Source organism: Micropterus dolomieu, linkage group LG18, assembly GCF_021292245.1.
Source record: "Micropterus dolomieu isolate WLL.071019.BEF.003 ecotype Adirondacks linkage group LG18, ASM2129224v1, whole genome shotgun sequence".
Lineage (NCBI taxonomy): Eukaryota > Metazoa > Chordata > Actinopteri > Centrarchiformes > Centrarchidae > Micropterus > Micropterus dolomieu.
In genome coordinates this window covers 26,579,631-26,596,944 of record NC_060167.1, presented here as the reverse complement: position 1 = coordinate 26,596,944, position 17,314 = coordinate 26,579,631, and the positions used below count along the sequence as shown (strand labels likewise).

At 39.4% G+C, this 17,314-nt stretch overlaps 1 protein-coding gene across 3 annotated transcripts in view; it reads left to right on the top strand.

Annotated features, from left to right (window-relative positions):
* quo (quattro) overlaps nt 1-17,314 on the top strand; it is a 39,525-nt gene extending 22,211 nt beyond the window's left edge. For all 3 annotated transcript variants that reach the window (XM_046076464.1, XM_046076463.1, XM_046076462.1), the window contains exons 4-24: nt 182-334; nt 780-903; nt 1,762-1,855; nt 2,259-2,345; nt 2,658-2,774; nt 5,226-5,324; nt 5,413-5,561; nt 6,511-6,649; nt 6,834-6,956; nt 7,143-7,340; nt 7,495-8,477; nt 8,716-8,965; nt 9,485-9,574; nt 10,822-11,046; nt 11,758-11,928; nt 12,685-12,862; nt 13,269-13,385; nt 13,521-13,775; nt 14,166-14,437; nt 14,664-14,715; nt 16,618-17,314. In XM_046076464.1, the coding sequence (XP_045932420.1) occupies nt 182-334; nt 780-903; nt 1,762-1,855; nt 2,259-2,345; nt 2,658-2,774; nt 5,226-5,324; nt 5,413-5,561; nt 6,511-6,649; nt 6,834-6,956; nt 7,143-7,340; nt 7,495-8,477; nt 8,716-8,965; nt 9,485-9,574; nt 10,822-11,046; nt 11,758-11,928; nt 12,685-12,862; nt 13,269-13,385; nt 13,521-13,775; nt 14,166-14,437; nt 14,664-14,702 (3,863 nt within the window). In that variant the 3' untranslated portion in view covers nt 14,703-14,715; nt 16,618-17,314. The remainder of the gene's footprint in view (nt 1-181; nt 335-779; nt 904-1,761; nt 1,856-2,258; nt 2,346-2,657; nt 2,775-5,225; nt 5,325-5,412; nt 5,562-6,510; nt 6,650-6,833; nt 6,957-7,142; nt 7,341-7,494; nt 8,478-8,715; nt 8,966-9,484; nt 9,575-10,821; nt 11,047-11,757; nt 11,929-12,684; nt 12,863-13,268; nt 13,386-13,520; nt 13,776-14,165; nt 14,438-14,663; nt 14,716-16,617) is intronic.

The following is a 17,314-nucleotide window of genomic DNA, read 5'->3' as shown; positions in this document are numbered from 1 at the left end:
TTATTGCTTTTTTCCCTTGTTTTTGAGAGCTCAGTTTTTGCAGTGTATGGTTGATTAAACAAAATTAAGTTATGAGTATACACACGCACAACTTTTTCTTGCAATGCTGCAATTATTCTTTGATTTTTTTGGTTTTCTTTTTAATTGGAAAATAAACATGTTTGTGTTTGCCGGCATACAGACCCTCAGTCAAGTAGGAATGAAACTCCCTCGACCACAGATGGACCAGACCACAAACTCCATAACTCAAAGATAGAGAAGCTATCTACTCCAAGAGTTCAACTTCCTTTTTCAAGTTTTGACCTGCTTGAACTGGGCATCATTTGTTTGCCAGGTACTTCATATATAACTAAATATATAACTATATATATATATACTTAATATATATCTGAGCTTTCACCTGGATACTTTCTGATTCTGTATGAGTTCTATATCTCAAAATATCCCTATAAAAATCATGTTTTACTGTACGGTTATAGCATTTCTCATTTACTAAACTGACTTTGACCACTGGGATCTCATATCAAGTTGTGAAAGATAAGAAGGAAAAATCTAACAGAGCTAATTAAGCCTCTAAAGTAAAAGTCAAATGTTCTTCAAGGTCAAACATCAAATGCAGTGGCCTTTGACTTAAAACTTCAAGATTTTAAACAATCTATTTAACAGTTTAATCTAATAACAGCATTCAGGGAAAAATGTGCAAGCGCTGAGATAATCTTGAAAAACTTTTTGAAAAACAAATATATGTCTAACTTTTCCTCCTTCTTGTAATCCATCAGGCAGCAGGGACAGGACAGGCAGGGCGGTGGTGGAGGTCCACGGTGGCAGAAAGGAGTGGATGTCCCCTCTTGTGTCAGCCCAGAATGTCTGTGAATTACTGCTCTATGTTCACTCCATACCAAGGTACTGATGCCTACATGGTATTTCTGGATCAAAAAAGAATAACTAATATCTGAAATTCATCAGCCTGAGTCATACAGGAGAGCTTGATTCAAGCCCAATATTGGGTGGCTGTTACTGTTAGCTTATTCGTGTAGCTCCTGTGTGTGCTAGTGTGTAATAAGATGTCTGACCATAAGAGGGCAGCAGAACACCATTTGAAATATTTCTGGTGTCCAGAGGAGGCTTTGAATAATATGAGGCAAGCTTTTACATCCAGACTAAGTGACCCTTTATGGGTCATTCCTTTGTAACTTACAACTAATAAAACAATATATTTTATGCAGAATCACAATGTTCTAATGTCAATAATTCTTCCCAATATGCAGTAACGCTGACCTGCACTGACCCTCTGCCAAAGGAGTGTCAATACTCACCCTCAGAGGTCTACTAGAGAACACCTTACAGTGTTTTTGTTTACACTGTGTTTAATGGACACTTTGAAGTTCAAAAAGCCATTCTTCCAAATAGCTTGGCCTTCATCTGTCCCCTCTAAAGAGCCATACCACAACAGTCTGTAGCCAGGCAGGCTGCCAACTGTCTGGTATGCAGCGCCTTGCTAGAATTAGCAGCCGTGTCTGATGCAGGCTCACACAACAGTAACCCAAGAAGAGGCCATTAAGAGGGGTGCGTGAAGGCGTCAAAGTGTGGAATAGGACGTGTGAAGAAGAAAGTGTGTGTATGTGAGGATGTCAGAGAGAGAGATAAAAAGATAAATACAGATTTAAGAAGTAGAATGAGTAAATAAGCCTTAAAAGCCTCTTAGTCCACTGTGATGACATGTTTGACTGCGCCCTAACACAAATCAACTGTTTCTGGTAGGAAAGAAGTTCGAGAGCTGGGGATGACTTTGGTCATCAATGCCAGGAAAAATCCTCCTTCGCTTCACCTCTACAAAGCTCTGCTGATGGCCCAGGTTAAAACAACAAACCTGCATGCACACGTCAGAACCAACAATGCCTAAACACACACACATTCAATCAGACACTGACAGATGTTAAATTGTCACATTCACATGCCAGGATTAGTCATTGTGTGTCTGAACGCTGAGTTACACAAGTTTAATTCAAGTTAGTGCAAAGAAGAAATGCAATAGGGGGTGCAGTACCCGTTTTGCCTACTACACTGCAGTACACCCTGAAGGCTTATTGTACTTGAGGTTTCTTGTTAATTAAGAGGGTATGTTAATGATAGAATATCCTTCATCTCATAATTAAATAATCAGAGCAATGAGCGCAACTTAAACTTACATTAAATTAAAACACATGATTGAGTCTGCCCTGATTGTTTTGACTTTACCTATTGACTACCTGCTACAGGAGCAAGCTCTCCATGCTGTCCACAGTATTGTGATGCTGGTGGATAAAGACACTTGTCCTCGACCTGAAAAACAGCCAGGGTTACAGGTCAGTAATAAAAACTACTTCCATGTTTTCCTCTTTTTATATACAGTCTATAGTTTTCCTTCTATCTCTTTCCTTTTATTAGATTTGACACAGAGAAGAGTTGTACTTCTAAACTTAAACTTAAGCTTTATTTGTCCCCATAGGGCAATTTGTTCTGCAGCAAGACACAGGACAGACACAGATGCAAGACCGAAATACATAAATACTAAATGTTAAAGGCTCTGGCTGTACAACAGAGAATTGAGAAGATAGATAGATAAGCCTAAGTGCTTTTCCTTCATGCCTAACCTTTCCTTTGTCTTTGTCTATAAGATGGACTTGGTGACTTCTATGAAATCCCTCAACAAGACAGTTGAGGCTTCCCAGCTGACCTCTGACCTGGGAGGAACCTTTACATACAGTCATACTGACTGGCTGCAGTTTCATCAGGTACTGAGTTCACTCTGTCTACCTTCAGACTGCAGGCCAATGTGACCCAAATCTGATTTTTTTGCCCATATGTGACTCAGATCTGATATTTTTATGACAGTGTTAACAGGCCAAGTCACATGGAATCTGATCTTTTCTAGTTCGGGAATTGGCCACTTCCATGTGGTCCAAATCCTATAAATCTTTTTAAATGCGACCTCAGTCTGGACACTGACCACTGTAGAGCAGCTGTTGTGCTGTAGATGGAGCCGCGCTGAACGAAAAAGCTCCACAAAAAGCCTTTATCAAACATGTGACTCTGTTCCTTCTCTACCTCGCTATCATCTGCTCACAAATTCCCTTTCTTATACCTGAAATCCAGCGGACCAGAGCTCATTTCTGAGTTACGTGCATGCAACTTGTCCGAGCGGGCACAGTGGGGAGAGAGAGAAATGGGAGGGAGTGAGTATGGGGCAGTTGCGTTGTACAGCGCCAGAAACCGTAATGAAAAGAACAGAAAGTTGTGAGCACTTGTCCTAATTCGGGAGAAATGTGACCCGTGAGAAGTCAATTAAAAACGGGAGTCTCCCACGAGCTAACCGGAGCTTTGCTGCTCCTTGTTTACTTCTGTAGCCTGCCACAGCGTGCTGCCTGTGACGTCTTGTTATTCTTCTGCGCGTGCGGGTCACTTTCAGGCCGCGGACAGTTCACACCGGAGTATGATATGGGCCACATTAAACTATAATGTGAACTGTCAAACAAAAAATCGGAATTGAGCATTAAGGCCTGCAGCCTATGGGGTGTCAATTGTAAAATTTCAGATACAATTCTATAGCTCATACATTTTGATTATTTAGCTCACTTTCATTACATTTAGCTAACTTTTCTTACATTTACAGAAATTCATGATAAACAAGATCTTATATGCAAGTGTCAACAATATGTTTATAAAGTAAAATAAATAGTTAAATGTTAATTCTAAATGTTTAATCTAAATGTAAATGTTAAATCTAAATGTTTCGAAAATATGCAAATTGACCACGGCCCCTGTCGGGTTCTCGCCCACACCACTGACCTTTGATCAGTCATGAGATCCACATGTGAAACAAAGTAAATCAGAAAGATAGATTAAGATGGTATTGGATGCTGCAAGCAGATTCTTGGACATGGTGGACATATTGGGAGAATAGACAGAGAATATACTAAGGAAAAGATTTGAGTTAATGTCATAAAATGGACAATGTTGTATATGGGTATACTTTGGGAAGATGAAGAAAAAGAAGAAGATGATTTTGGTGATAGGAACTGTACTCCACTACTAGGAGATGTGCGGGCTGCCCTCCAGGGTGTGTAGCCCTCCTAAAGTATTCACATATACAACATTGTCCTTTTTATGACGTTAACTAAGACTCAGTGGTCTGAGTTGGTGCTAAATATTCAAAATGTATCAGCTATAGAATTTTATCTGAAATTTTAATTTTGGCACCCCATAACAGTCTGAATGTAGCCTCTGAGTTTAAAGAACCGCTGCCACTGTGGTATGTCACAAACCACAACCAGTGTGATTAACCGTGGAGTTTCCCGGAGGTTCAGAGGAGACTGCTGTTCAACCACAATTGACCCACTGGGAATAAGTCTTTATCCACACACCCACACCAAACATTCATCATATCCGTTGTTCTTAAATGGCACATTTAGCTTGGGTCTTTGAGTCGAGGGAGGATGTGATAACAAGGAACGGTGCAAAGTCCTATCTGAAAGATTATTTAGATTGTTCATTATAGCTGAAATTACTGACTGCTGAGAGGGGGCAGATATTTTATTCTGGTCACGCATTACTGATCAGTTCAACCCTCACTGCCTCAAGTCCACTACCTGGTGTTGTGATTATAGTATAGATCATAAAAAATATACGTTATTTAATGTTAATGTGAAAATGATGACTGCAAATTAAATGTGGATGTATTTAAGGATGGGATTTATAAACCCAAACCTCTCTAAAATCCATAATACATTTGTTTCATCAAACCTAATTAAATACCCAAAAGACAACAATTCAAAACACTTTTTAACATACAACATGTTTCATAGATATATTCACCCTGTGATGAGGGCAACTAGTAGATAAATCTCTGTTTGAAGGAGTCCCAATCCTTAAAGGTTGAAGCAGAAGAGCTGATGTAGAAGATGGAAAGTCCTAAAGAATGGCTTCATGATGTAGTTATACAGCACAAATTACTATATAATGTATCTTCTATAGCTAACAGCACACTACGGGCAGTCTCCTGTGTTTGTAGTGAGGTCCGGCTAATAAGCACACCTCTGCATGTACGCTTATGGCCTTAGGATGGTGCTCTCAATGTAGGCAGCAGATGGCAGATATGTGTCCCTTCTCCTCAAAGCTCTTGGTTTCATTAGGATGCATCATATTTTTGTTCACTTCCACTAAGTGTTAAAACAAATTCATTTCAGAGACTGGTTTCTTTCATGACTGACCTGCGTGGGGCAGACAGCTTATTGCAGAAGGCCATCAAGAAAGTGGATGGCAGGAAACAGGTTGACACTGCCCAGGTAAAGTGTAAATGCTCACAGTGTAATTAGTGTGGTACACATTTTGGACCAGGGCACACATGTTGACTGTGCTTTTGCTGTGACACAGGAAGTGAAGCAATGCATTCAGGAACAGAGGGCCTCAATGAAAGAGGTGCTTGAAGACGCTCGACTGGTCACTCTGCAAAGAGAAGGAGGGGCCGTACTGGCCAGAATTAGGAGAGAGGAGTTCAGATTTCCTCAGTCTGAGGACTACAGGTATTAAATAATATTTAAGTGACATACAGAGACATACATCCCAGCATGTTTACATTTTTCAAATTTCATCTGCATTGTCTTGAATTTACACAGATCAATTGTTCTGCTTATATCTGCTTTACTAATGAAAAGCTCTGCACATCCAAACACATGTGTTTTCAGTTACTGTGGCCAGGTGTTAGTTGGGTGGAAATTACGTGTGTGTGTGTATTAATAACAATAGTAACAAATTGCAAATTGCCCCATCCCAAACAGTTTGTCGACGCCCACACTGTCCGGAGAAGAGCTCTACTTTGTGTCATAAGTGAAAACACCTGTGTGGGTTGGCTATGGGTGTGCGGGGCCTTTAATAATGTACATACAAAATATATGATTATTTACATTATATTACATTATAACAATGTAGAAAGATTGAATTTCCTTCACCTCAACCAGCTACAACATTAAAATGTTCCTTACTCTTTAATGCTTCTGTATTGACAAATCACTAACATATATATATATATATATATATATATGATATACATATGTATATGATAATACTTAGGCACTGTAGTTTTATTTTTAATGCAAGACTCTTATTTGTATTTTTTGTATTGTGGAAAACAGATTAATCTGTCTCACAGCTAATTGAAAATCAACAGCAACTGATACATAAGCATATGGTTTTGTCGATATAGTTATTTTACAATATTTGCTAAACATTTACACATTTATACTGGACTTTTTTTGTAATTACAGCAGTATGACAGCACAATTTATCAAGGCAACAAGCAATTGAAGGGCATGTGCAGAGTTATTATGTGCTAGATTTCACAGCCTTAATTAACTTATTACTTACATAACATAACTCAGATCATTGATGATGATCATGATACCTTACAGTGCAATTCTAGTTGGGTGTTATTTGTCTCGGGGTGTGTTAATGTATGTTTCACCTTCCTTGCAGAGATGCTCTGGAGTCAGTGACAAGTCTGTATAACCAGGTGGAGGAGAAGCTCCACACTCTGGTGATGAGATCAAACGAGTCACTGCAGCAGCTGGAGTTCCTCTTCAGGCTCAGAGAGATGGAGGCCATAATTAGCACGGTACTACTCGTTCGGTTTGCAGTATTAAAATCTACAGTATGTGTTGAAGTAGCTAAAATGTAATAAATAAGTTGGTCTCCTTTGGTACATTTCCATTAATGTGACTGTTTCTGGATAATAAGACTATGCTCACATTTGCCAAGTTATAAACCAACATTGTACAATTCTACATTACGTCTTGCAGGCTGGGATGTGGTTCACTACAGAAGGCGAACAGAGACTGAAGGACTCTTACACAACAGATGATACTCTGGTGTGCACTGAAAAGGCCTTGCAGCACTTTGATATGTTTCTCACTCAGTCTAAGGTATATCAATATAACAAAAGGGGTTTAGAAATAATAAAAAATACCCTTATTTGACTGTCTGTGTTTCTCTTTACTTATCAACAATTTACTTTCATTCATATTGACAGTAAATTGTAGATTCGGTACTTTCATAGAGGAAAGGGATGAAAATAAAAGTTCCACTTGACATCTTATCATTAATCCCAGGAGAAACAACAGTACGCCCTGTCCCTAGTGAAGGAGGCAGAGGGAGTTGTTGGCATGAGTGATTCCAGCCCTGCAACTGAGATTTTTCGGACTCTGGTCAGCACTTTCAAATCCAATATGGATGATTTTATGCTGCGGGCAGAGCAGAGGTACAAAGAACTGGGTGCACTGGTGCATGTGCACCGCTTCTGTGAGCAGGTTTGTATATTATCGTTGCTCCATGTTTTTTCACCCATCTGACATTTCTAATTTAAGTCTCTTTCTTTCTTCACTTGACCTTTGTGTACATCTCTCTGAGTGATTTGTGTTAACCTCTAAATCTAACATGGCTCACTTTTCTTTCTCTCTCGAGGCTTCCAACCTGGCTAAAGAATGCAGTCATTTTTTGGAGAAGGTTGAGCAGGGGTGTTACTCAGCTCAAACCTTGAGTGCACTCCAGATGTATGAAGAGAGATTAGGTGGCGAATTCTCCACCCTGCACTTCCAGTCTCTGAAAGCTAAGGCCTGTGCTGTGGGATCAGGGGCCCCTGGGGTAATAAGTGTGTGGAATGCAGCCTTGGTCCAGTGCCAAGAAGTCAGGCAGCGTCTTGAGGAGATTCAGAAGAAGAAAGTCGTAGATAAGATTCAGATCCAGAAAACCACAGCTGCAAGCCCTCAAGGGGAAGATGGAGTAATGGAGAAGAGGGAGTTAAGGAGTGAGGTGAATGAATGCTCCCCGACCCAGCAGCTAACCTCTCAGAAAGAGGTAGACAAAATCTCAGAAAGTAAAGGAGAAGCCACCACTACTGCATGCTTCAACGACCATTTTAAACCTGACTTGAAGGCGAGCGAGAAAGGAGAAGCCCACGCACAGGAGTTACCTGAAGCACCAGTTGAAAATGAGAAGATGACTCCTGTTTTTCCACAAACCGGCGGCTGTCATCCAGAAAGCAAATTGAGGCCAAGAGAGCACCACAGCGAGGCAGATCTGAGGAGCACAGACTCCGTTGAAGGGGGAGAGGATTTCCCATCACACGAACCTTTGGGTCGGTCCCATAGCGAGGGCTCATGTGTGAGCTCTCATTTGGCGAGCAACTCTGGCTTTTTACCTTTGAATGTACGACACAAGCACTGTCAGAGCATGATGCAGCCACTGGAACAAAATCTGCAGCCTGTCCAAAATCTGACCATTTCCCATAACGAGAGTTTACAGTCAGGAAACCTGAGCTGCGAGTCAAAAAGAGACAGTAATGAAGCGGCAGGTGAAGGATACAAAGCCTCCACCCATAGCCCGAAAGATTTAAAGACCCCAGAGGCATTACTCACACCAACAGAAAACAATGGCAGCAATGTTCTGTAAGTAATACTCCCCCTCCCTCAGCTGTAATCTAAAGCACAGAGAGATGGTATCCAGGACGAATTTCATAGGTTACATTCTTGAATTGCACAGTTGTTCACTAGATTCAGAAACAATTTCATCATACCCATAAATAAATAATGTAAAACTGAGTATAACCCCAGCTCACCTGAGTTTACTTATGAGCTTAAATAAAAGCAACAATTTTATATTTTTCATTTCCTAAATGTGGATCAGGAAACTGCGGAGGATCATGGAGGAGCTTCAGTCAACAGAGAGGGAGTACGTGAAGGCTCTGGGTTACGTTCGAGAGCACTACTTCCCCGAGCTGGAGAGGGCCGACGTCCCTCAGGACCTCAGGGGCCAGAGGGGGAGCGTCTTCGGTAACTTAGAAAAACTGCACGACTTCCATCGACATCACTTCCTCAACGAGTTGGAGAGCTGCGTGAATGAACCCTTCAGAGTGGGACGCTGCTTCCTACGACATGTAGGTGCCACGTGTCTTATTGGCTGTGCACAAAAGTATTGAATTTGAATAACTGCAAGTGCAGTGCACTTTGTTCAGGAAATATGCCAATTTTGAAACACTTATGTTCTAATTTCGACAATAATATTTTAAAATTGTAATAAAAAATATTATTAAGTAAATTTACTGTTTCTTAAACCTAAGTAATTGTTTCCATGACACAGCCAGGTTTTGGCAGATGGGAGTGTGTGTAATTTATAGTTGTGGTCCATGGTTTCTTGTTTTGAACCAAAACCATGATAATTCAGCGTAATCGACTGCTAACAAATGCCCTTCCAGATGTTCCTTAAATGTAGACTGGTGCTATGTCTTCAGCTTCCTGGGAATCAAACACATTCATTAGAAATAAGGAGTATATGTTGCTCATGCAGCTGTGAACTGCTATGGTACACTGTGGAGTCTACAATTTACACTGTGACACATGCATTGGTGGTGATAATGATGCTGAGTAATGGTCTTTATTTATCCCTTTTATTTTAGAGAGAGAGCTTTGCTTTGTATGCCCTTTACAGCAAGAACAAACCACAGTCTGATAGTCTGCTCATCAATCATGGACAGGCTTTCTTCAAGGTGAGAACAACTGCCAGCCTCCCTTTGCTCTTCTTTCTCTCATTTCTCTTCTCAAAACCACATCATGATTTTTTTTACACAAGAGGAGAGAGAATTATGTATTTCAACAAGATCAGAGTGTATGCTAGCTGTGTTGTGAGGCTGTACTTAGGCAAAGTTTTGCTATGAGCTAAACGGCCACATCCACATGCTCACAATGACAATGCCAACATGCTGATGTGTAATATTTACCATGTTCGCCGTCTTAGCTTACTGTGTTAGCATGCTGACATTTGCTAATTAGCACTGCACACAAAGTACAGCTGTCATTAGATTTGCAGGTATTCCATCATAAATAAAGGTATTGGACAAATTAAAGTTTTGACTTGATGATCAGGGTAGAATTATTCATCCTGTTGGAAACATGAATATCTGCACCAAATTTCATTGCATTAACTGTAAGAGAAGAAATTTCACTGAATGGCAAAATGTTATTGAGATAGACAGATCCTTTGAGCCTAGCTGCTAGCATGGCTAATGAAATGACCAATTATGTTTAGTCACATCACTGTCTCTTAATCTACACTTCTTTCCAAATAAGTGCAGTACATCTCTGTACACCATTTTAAGGGAGACCTATTATAGTGCATTTCCGGTCATATATTGTAGTTCTGTGACTCCTGTATGGCAACTTTGCATGATTCAAAGTTCAAAAAAATAATTTTCTATCTTATCCTGGCCCTTCATGTAGGCTTTCATTTCAGCCTCTGTCTGAAAAAAGCTGTAGATGCTCCTGTCTTTTTAAGGCCCCCCTCTCAAAGCCTGTCTTTTGATTGGCCAAGACCTGAACCATAATACCAGGCTGTTGTTGCTGCTGAGCCTACAGACAGACTGAGCATAGCTGTGCAAATGACCATATTGTATGGAATGCCGGCTCCATGAGTGTCCTCACTGGGAGCCGTTGGTAGAAAAAGCAGTTGAAAACAGAGCTTCAGAACAGCAAGAAATCTCAGGTTTAGGGTTGCAGGGATCTCTTTTAAATACTTCAACCTCATTATTAGAAGAACATCCAACATTGTAGCATAGTAGATAAGTCATAAAATATGGAGATGCATAATAGGTCTCCTTTAATCCTGAAGGATATCCATCCGTTTAACATTGTGTGTTCTCCAACTTAGCTTTCGCAGTATCCTGATAGCTGTTAGCAGTGCATTTTTAGCACTGCTGCAGGTTCACTGGTCGCTCTGTGTCCTCTCTTCATACACCAGCAAAAGCAGCTAAAGCTCGGGGATAAGATGGATCTGTGGTCATACCTGCTGAAGCCTGTGCAGCGGATCAGTAAATACAGCCTGCTGCTGCAGGACATGATGAGGGAGTGTGGTCCTGGACAAACCAGAGAGATGGCTGAGATCAAGGCCGCCCTGGAGGTCATCCACTTCCAGCTCCGCCACGGCAACAACCTGCTGGCCATGGACGCCATCCAGCACTGTGATGTAAAACAGCCTGTTTCTTTTTACTTTTGTGTCATATTGTGAACCCGAAATGTCAAAACCACAAATGCAGTGCATGTATATTGTATAGATACAGAATGTACGGTACTCCAGCAATAAGCAACACCACTGGAATATTTCCTGCGATGAGGAAAGAGGTAGACAAACACACCTGACATCCCTCAATAAAAGATGATGTGTAGTGAGGGTGGTGTGTAGTGTAGTGCACCATTTATTTTGCAAGTTTGGCTTTGTATGATACTGTTGATTAATCATGATTAATCTGTGATGGGATGGGATGAGATGGATGAACAGAGATCAGGGAAAAGTATTTTATTTTCCATGGAATGTAAAGGGAGGTGTGTGCGTGGGATGATGATCTGGAGCTTGATTTTCTGGTGAGCAGAGCCAAAGGGAAAGGGGTTGGATTCACTGGAATTTCGTTGGTTATCTAGTGAACTTTATGGCCTCTCAAAGAAATAAGAAGAACAAGTTCCCAATATGTTAAGTGTTATATTACATAATGTATAATACAATGTTTATATATATATATATATGTATATATATACATGTATATGTGTGTATATGTATGTATATATGTATATATATTATGAATGTTGTTGGGTGTTTTTTTTACTGTTCTCGAAGAACTTTGTTGCATTTTTGCTGACTACACTTACCAGCCTCAGTGACGTCTTCGTTTGTATACTACAGGTTAATCTGAAGGAGCAGGGACAGCTGATAAGGCAGGATGAGTTCATGGTGACATTTAGGAAGAAAAGATGTTACCGCCACATTTTTCTCTTTCAAGAACTCATCCTCTTTAGCAAGACCAGGAAGACGGATGTAGGGAATGACACATACATCTACAAGCAGTCGTTCAAGGTGCACATATTGCTGACACACACTCAGTTTGAAATGTTCAAATGTATTACAATGTGCCATAAGTAGCAGTAAATACAGCAATAGAAGGTTTCAGTAATGCAACTACTTCCTCTTTACTTCCTATTACTCAACATTTACATGGAAAACCTAGTCACTTTGATGGGGTGGAGAACTGGTCATTCAACCCTGTGTCACATACTAGAATGAAAGTTAAAAAATTATTTGAATAGTACAAAATATTTAATATAGAAAATAATAATTCATTACATTGAAGAAAATGAAACAGCAGTAAAATAACTTACAGCTGCAGAATCAGTTCTTTAAAGTACTTTAACTTAATTTTGTATTATAACCGAGAGTATATATTAGACTAACACCTATCTGAGCTAACCCATTAACATTATGGATCCGCTCTGAGCTGCAACCTTATGCAAAACAGTCAGAAGCCAACCACTACCACCCGGTCAATATTGTTGTTGCTTTGGCCTGATTTGTAAAAAATCACTGTCCTTCAGATGGCCGTTCCCCCCCTTCTTCTGAGATTCACTCTTTTTCACCACATACATAACATTTATTGCGCTGTCCTTTCCATACACTCTTATAGGCTTTCTTACACATCGCATTGCAACATTTGTATTGCTACACTATACAAGCCCAAAAAAATAGTCATGCAGTCTTGTCTGTGTTTAAACAAACTTGCCAAACTGCTTGCAATATTTTAAATTGCTGTTGAACATGATTTTTGTTGACATTTAGACGTCAGATATAGGCCTGACCCAAAACAGCGGTGACAGTGGCCTGTGTTTTGAGATCTGGTTCAGGAAGAGGAAAACCCAGGACACATACACACTTCAAGCAGGTAGCCTGGAAGTGAAGGCCGCCTGGACCAAGGACCTGGAGCGGATCCTGTGGGAGCAGGCTATACACAACAGAGGTAACAAATACTCACTAATCAATTAAACACACAGTGGTTACGCTCAGGTTACAGATTGGTTACAAGTTGTATCTTCAAACAAATGCATAGCAAATCGTAGCAACCAAAAAGGCTCATTGATAGAGCCTGGTATATGAATATATTATGAATATATTAACATTTACACCGCCTTTGTGTGCATACGTAAGAACTTGACAATAATTTAATGGTCAGTAACAATTATTTTGGAATGAATGTGTTTATTATGTTAAAAGACAGAAAACAAAAACAGCAGTTCTGATTGCAGAATAGAGACAACCATCTGCTGTACCCATTTATTTAAAGTATTTTTGACATTTCAAAGTCCGTGACAGTGACATTTCAATTGTCAATGTGTATTCAACTTGTACATGTGTGTGTTTTTTAGAGGTGCGTATGCAGGAGAGAGTGTTCATGGGTATTGGCAACAAGCCTTTCATGGACATCCAGCCCAGTGATGCAGCTATCAATGACAGAGCTGTCAACTATGTACTGATGGGAAGAGGTAAAGCAGGTTTAACTTAGTTATTGATTGAACTTTCATTTTATTCAGTGGATATTGTGTTAGTTTTTGATCCCCCTTTCACTTTTCCCAGTTTATCACCCTCCAATGAAACATATTCTCACCTGGTCTCTGCAGAATACAAGGTGCTATCCGCTGTGGGATCATGTGGTTCACAGAATGGGCTTCATGGGGGGCGTCCCAAATCTGTTGGTTCAGGAAGCAGTTCATCTTCCTCCTCTTCCTCTGGAAGAGGTTCCCTGTCCCCTGTGGGATACCTGTGTGGGCCAAAGCGGAAGGTGGTTTCTGGGGGCCTTGGAGGATACGTATCGCCACCTGGAGCTCTGGAGGAGGACGACCTGGACCATGAGAGTGGGAGTCAGAACTTATTGTGTGAGTTTAGCGTGTAGAACTAAGCAAATATGTTCTTAACTTATATATGACCAGAATGTTGATGATGTTTAATGCAAATGGACTAGAGGTTTAGTTGCAATGGTAGACCCAGAAACCTACCATTGACATAACAGTGTGTAATTAAGGGCCCCTGAACGGCTGCTGAGTATCATGTTTCTAGCCTGAAGACACTTTTATAGTTTTATTGCCCTCCAACGAGGTCAGAGGTCGGGGTCAAAGGTTAAAGGCATCCAAGGACATTTCAGAAGGGAAGCTGTTTGCTGACATAGTGATTGAACCTTGGCTTTCCAGTTAAAAATTTTATCTAACCACTAAGTCACACAGGATTGAATCATCCATCCGTCCAGCAAAGTCTTCTCTTTGTTCCAGTGGACAGCTCTGAGTCATCAGGAGAAAGTGTAAGTGGCTTCAGCAGTTCCAGCCACAGCTACCAGTCTGCTATTGGAGGAGAGGTGGAGGACGCCTCCTCGGTCTGTGCCTCCACAATCACTGTTAAGGAGGCGGCGGTTGCTCATGGAACTGAGGCCTCTGCAGTCTTCCACAAACCAAATGCTCTGGAAGTATCCCCAGAAAAAACCCAACCACCACCCAAGCCCAAACCTAAACCACAATACCAGGCTAAGGATCTGCCCTGTGGCAAGGTGCAGTCCAAAGCTTACAACCAGTAATTGAGTAATTGTACATATGGTTAAAAACATTAGAAATGCAAAGTACCTCATGTAACCTGAAAGTGAATTACTCACAGATCTATTCATCACTCACTTATTAAATTATCTCTGTCCTACATAATTCTGCATGCTAGATGTATTTTCTTATGTCAGCAATCAATCTTCTCTAAATTGATAATGTTTCTTTTGACTCTTTCAGGTTCAGAACGCTAGTGTTGCAAAATCCACTGAGGTTTGACCTGTGCGATACGGTACGCCATATTACAATTATACATCACCCATCTTTGAGTAACAAAAAAAAATTGATTAAAAAGTGAAGAAAATGCTTACAAATTAATAATGGGAGTGATGGAATGTATGTGAATTGAAAAATTTGTGATACATTGTCAATTGATTTGATAAACTTGATTGCCATTTTATTTGAAACAGTACTGCTCTGATAATCAATTGGATTGTGTCTACTGCAGAGGTGGAAAGAGTATTAAAATATTCTTCTTCAGGTAAAGTACAATTACTTTGAGGAAGTTTTAAAGTTACTAAAGTTACCAGTATAAAAATCTACTCATGTAAAAGTATTTAAGTATAAATTTACTCAGAGTAAACCTTACTTAGTTACTTTTTTAACCTCCTAAAATATATTTATACTGATTTAATATATATTGAATACTTATTATACTTATGGCACAAAGCCATATTGATTATTTGATTTTTGTTTGACAGATACTTTGCAAAAGCAATGGTGCAAAACAACGTTGAAGACCTTTTATATTATAATGCAAAGTTTTGAGAATGTTTCGCTTCATTATGAAACTGTGGCGTAACAGATAGATAGAGTCTGGCGGGCCGCACTGAACTGGGAAAATAGGAAACACAGGACAGTATATGAAGTCATATCCCTATTTATATTCAAAAAGGTGGTAATTTTAATGGGACATCATAAGTGCTAGCATAATTCATTTATAATTAATATGTATATATTGTTATTACGTGCGGACTGTAATAAGTCATTTTTTATGTTACTTTTAATCTTTATTTTAGGTTGCCCTTACCAGCAGGTTGCTAGTGCCAACCACTGAGGTCTTTTTGGCTAATTTGAGCAAAGCCTCTTATCAAACTATAAAAACTTCTTTTTAACCACCTGTAGTACATGCAGGGTGTGAACGTGGGAGCCAGGGAGAGCTTGGCTTCTCTTAATAAGACATGACATGCTATTTTTGCCATTTCTATGTATCACCATGGATCATGCTGTACAATCAGGAGCGTTGGGCTTCATCCAGTCAGAGGGAACGATCACCGCAAGATTCATGTGCTACTGCAGCTGAGGACTCTCGGTAGCAAATGTCATAATCAGTCCTGTCTTTGAGTCACGCGCAAATTACTCAGTAACTGCTGTGATTTAAAATGTAGCAAAGTACTTACTTCAGACATAGCATACTTAAGTAAAAGTAAAATTACAGGTTATAAAAACAACTTTAAAAAGTACAAGTACACAAAAAAACTACTCAATTACAGTAATGCGAGTAATTGTAATTCGTTACTTTCCACCTCTGGTCTACTGTCTTCCATTCATCTTTCACATAGCCTATACCCAATTGACATTTATTGTTTACAGCAAGCAATGGTAGACAGTAGACAGCCCGGTTGATTATCAGAGCAATACTGTTTCAAATAAAATGGCAATCTAGTTTATCAAATCAATGTTTATCACTTTCAATTCAAATAGCCTACATTTCATCACATCCATTTTTAATTTGCAAGCATTTTCATCACATCCACATCATTCAGCTCTTCTTTGTTGCTCCCACCCTTGAGGCCACTCTCCTTAAATGATAGATTTTGTGTAGTGAATGATGAATGATAAATTCAAGACGGGGAAAATGATGAAATGTGACTGTTCTGATCAAATCAGCTTTAAATGAATCAAATCACTTGATAATTTATCACTCCATTTTTCATTTCACCTCCATTTTTAACCCTCCATGTTTCGATGCACATGCATTTTTAGCACCTCCATTTTTATCGATACATTTTATATTTTGTAAACTAGTATAATGATACAGCTACTTTTTGTATAGTTAGTTATTATGTGTATATGAATAATAAACTATTAGTTTAAAGATTTTTTATAGGCATTTTTTGTATTTTTTCTACAGATTTGAAGGCAACCCAAGAAAAGCTGAGAGCAGTCTGTTGGTATCAGCGTTGAAGATGAAACTATTTAAACAGACATCTTTTTATACTGTCACTGTAATCTATTACCACTCTGTAAATAATTATTTTTAATCTCACCACTAAAACAACAGTTCAGGAAAATGTCCATAAATAGACTGTATTTTGAACCTTTGGGCTGCATACCTGACATGGCTTTGCATAGTGTGTTGTAAATCAGTCTAGTTTCATAACTCATGCAAAGCATCATAGAATTGTCAGACTTTTCCTGTTATTGAAAACATAACGCTTAACTTTACAGTAGCCAAAGAATGTGGCTAAATAATCCTGGTGAAATAATGTGACTTTTATAAGCATGCCTCATCCCGATCACAGAGGTGTTTAATAAAATCTTGTGATGGTGTTTAAAGGATTGTATCACAAAGGCAGTAAACACCTCAATTCCACGTTTTATGTCCCAAAAGTATTGTCTTTGTACAGATTTATCCAACATAATTACAACATATCCGTCTTACTTATTTCCTCTTAAAGTGAAACACATTCACTCTGTCCATTCTTGATTAACAGTTTTGTATAAACTAATATGTTACTGATATGAAGATAATGATCTATGTAACAGTTGTATGGTTTTCTATTTGATATACAGACTATTTGCAGTGATAATAAATATGCTGTCTTTGA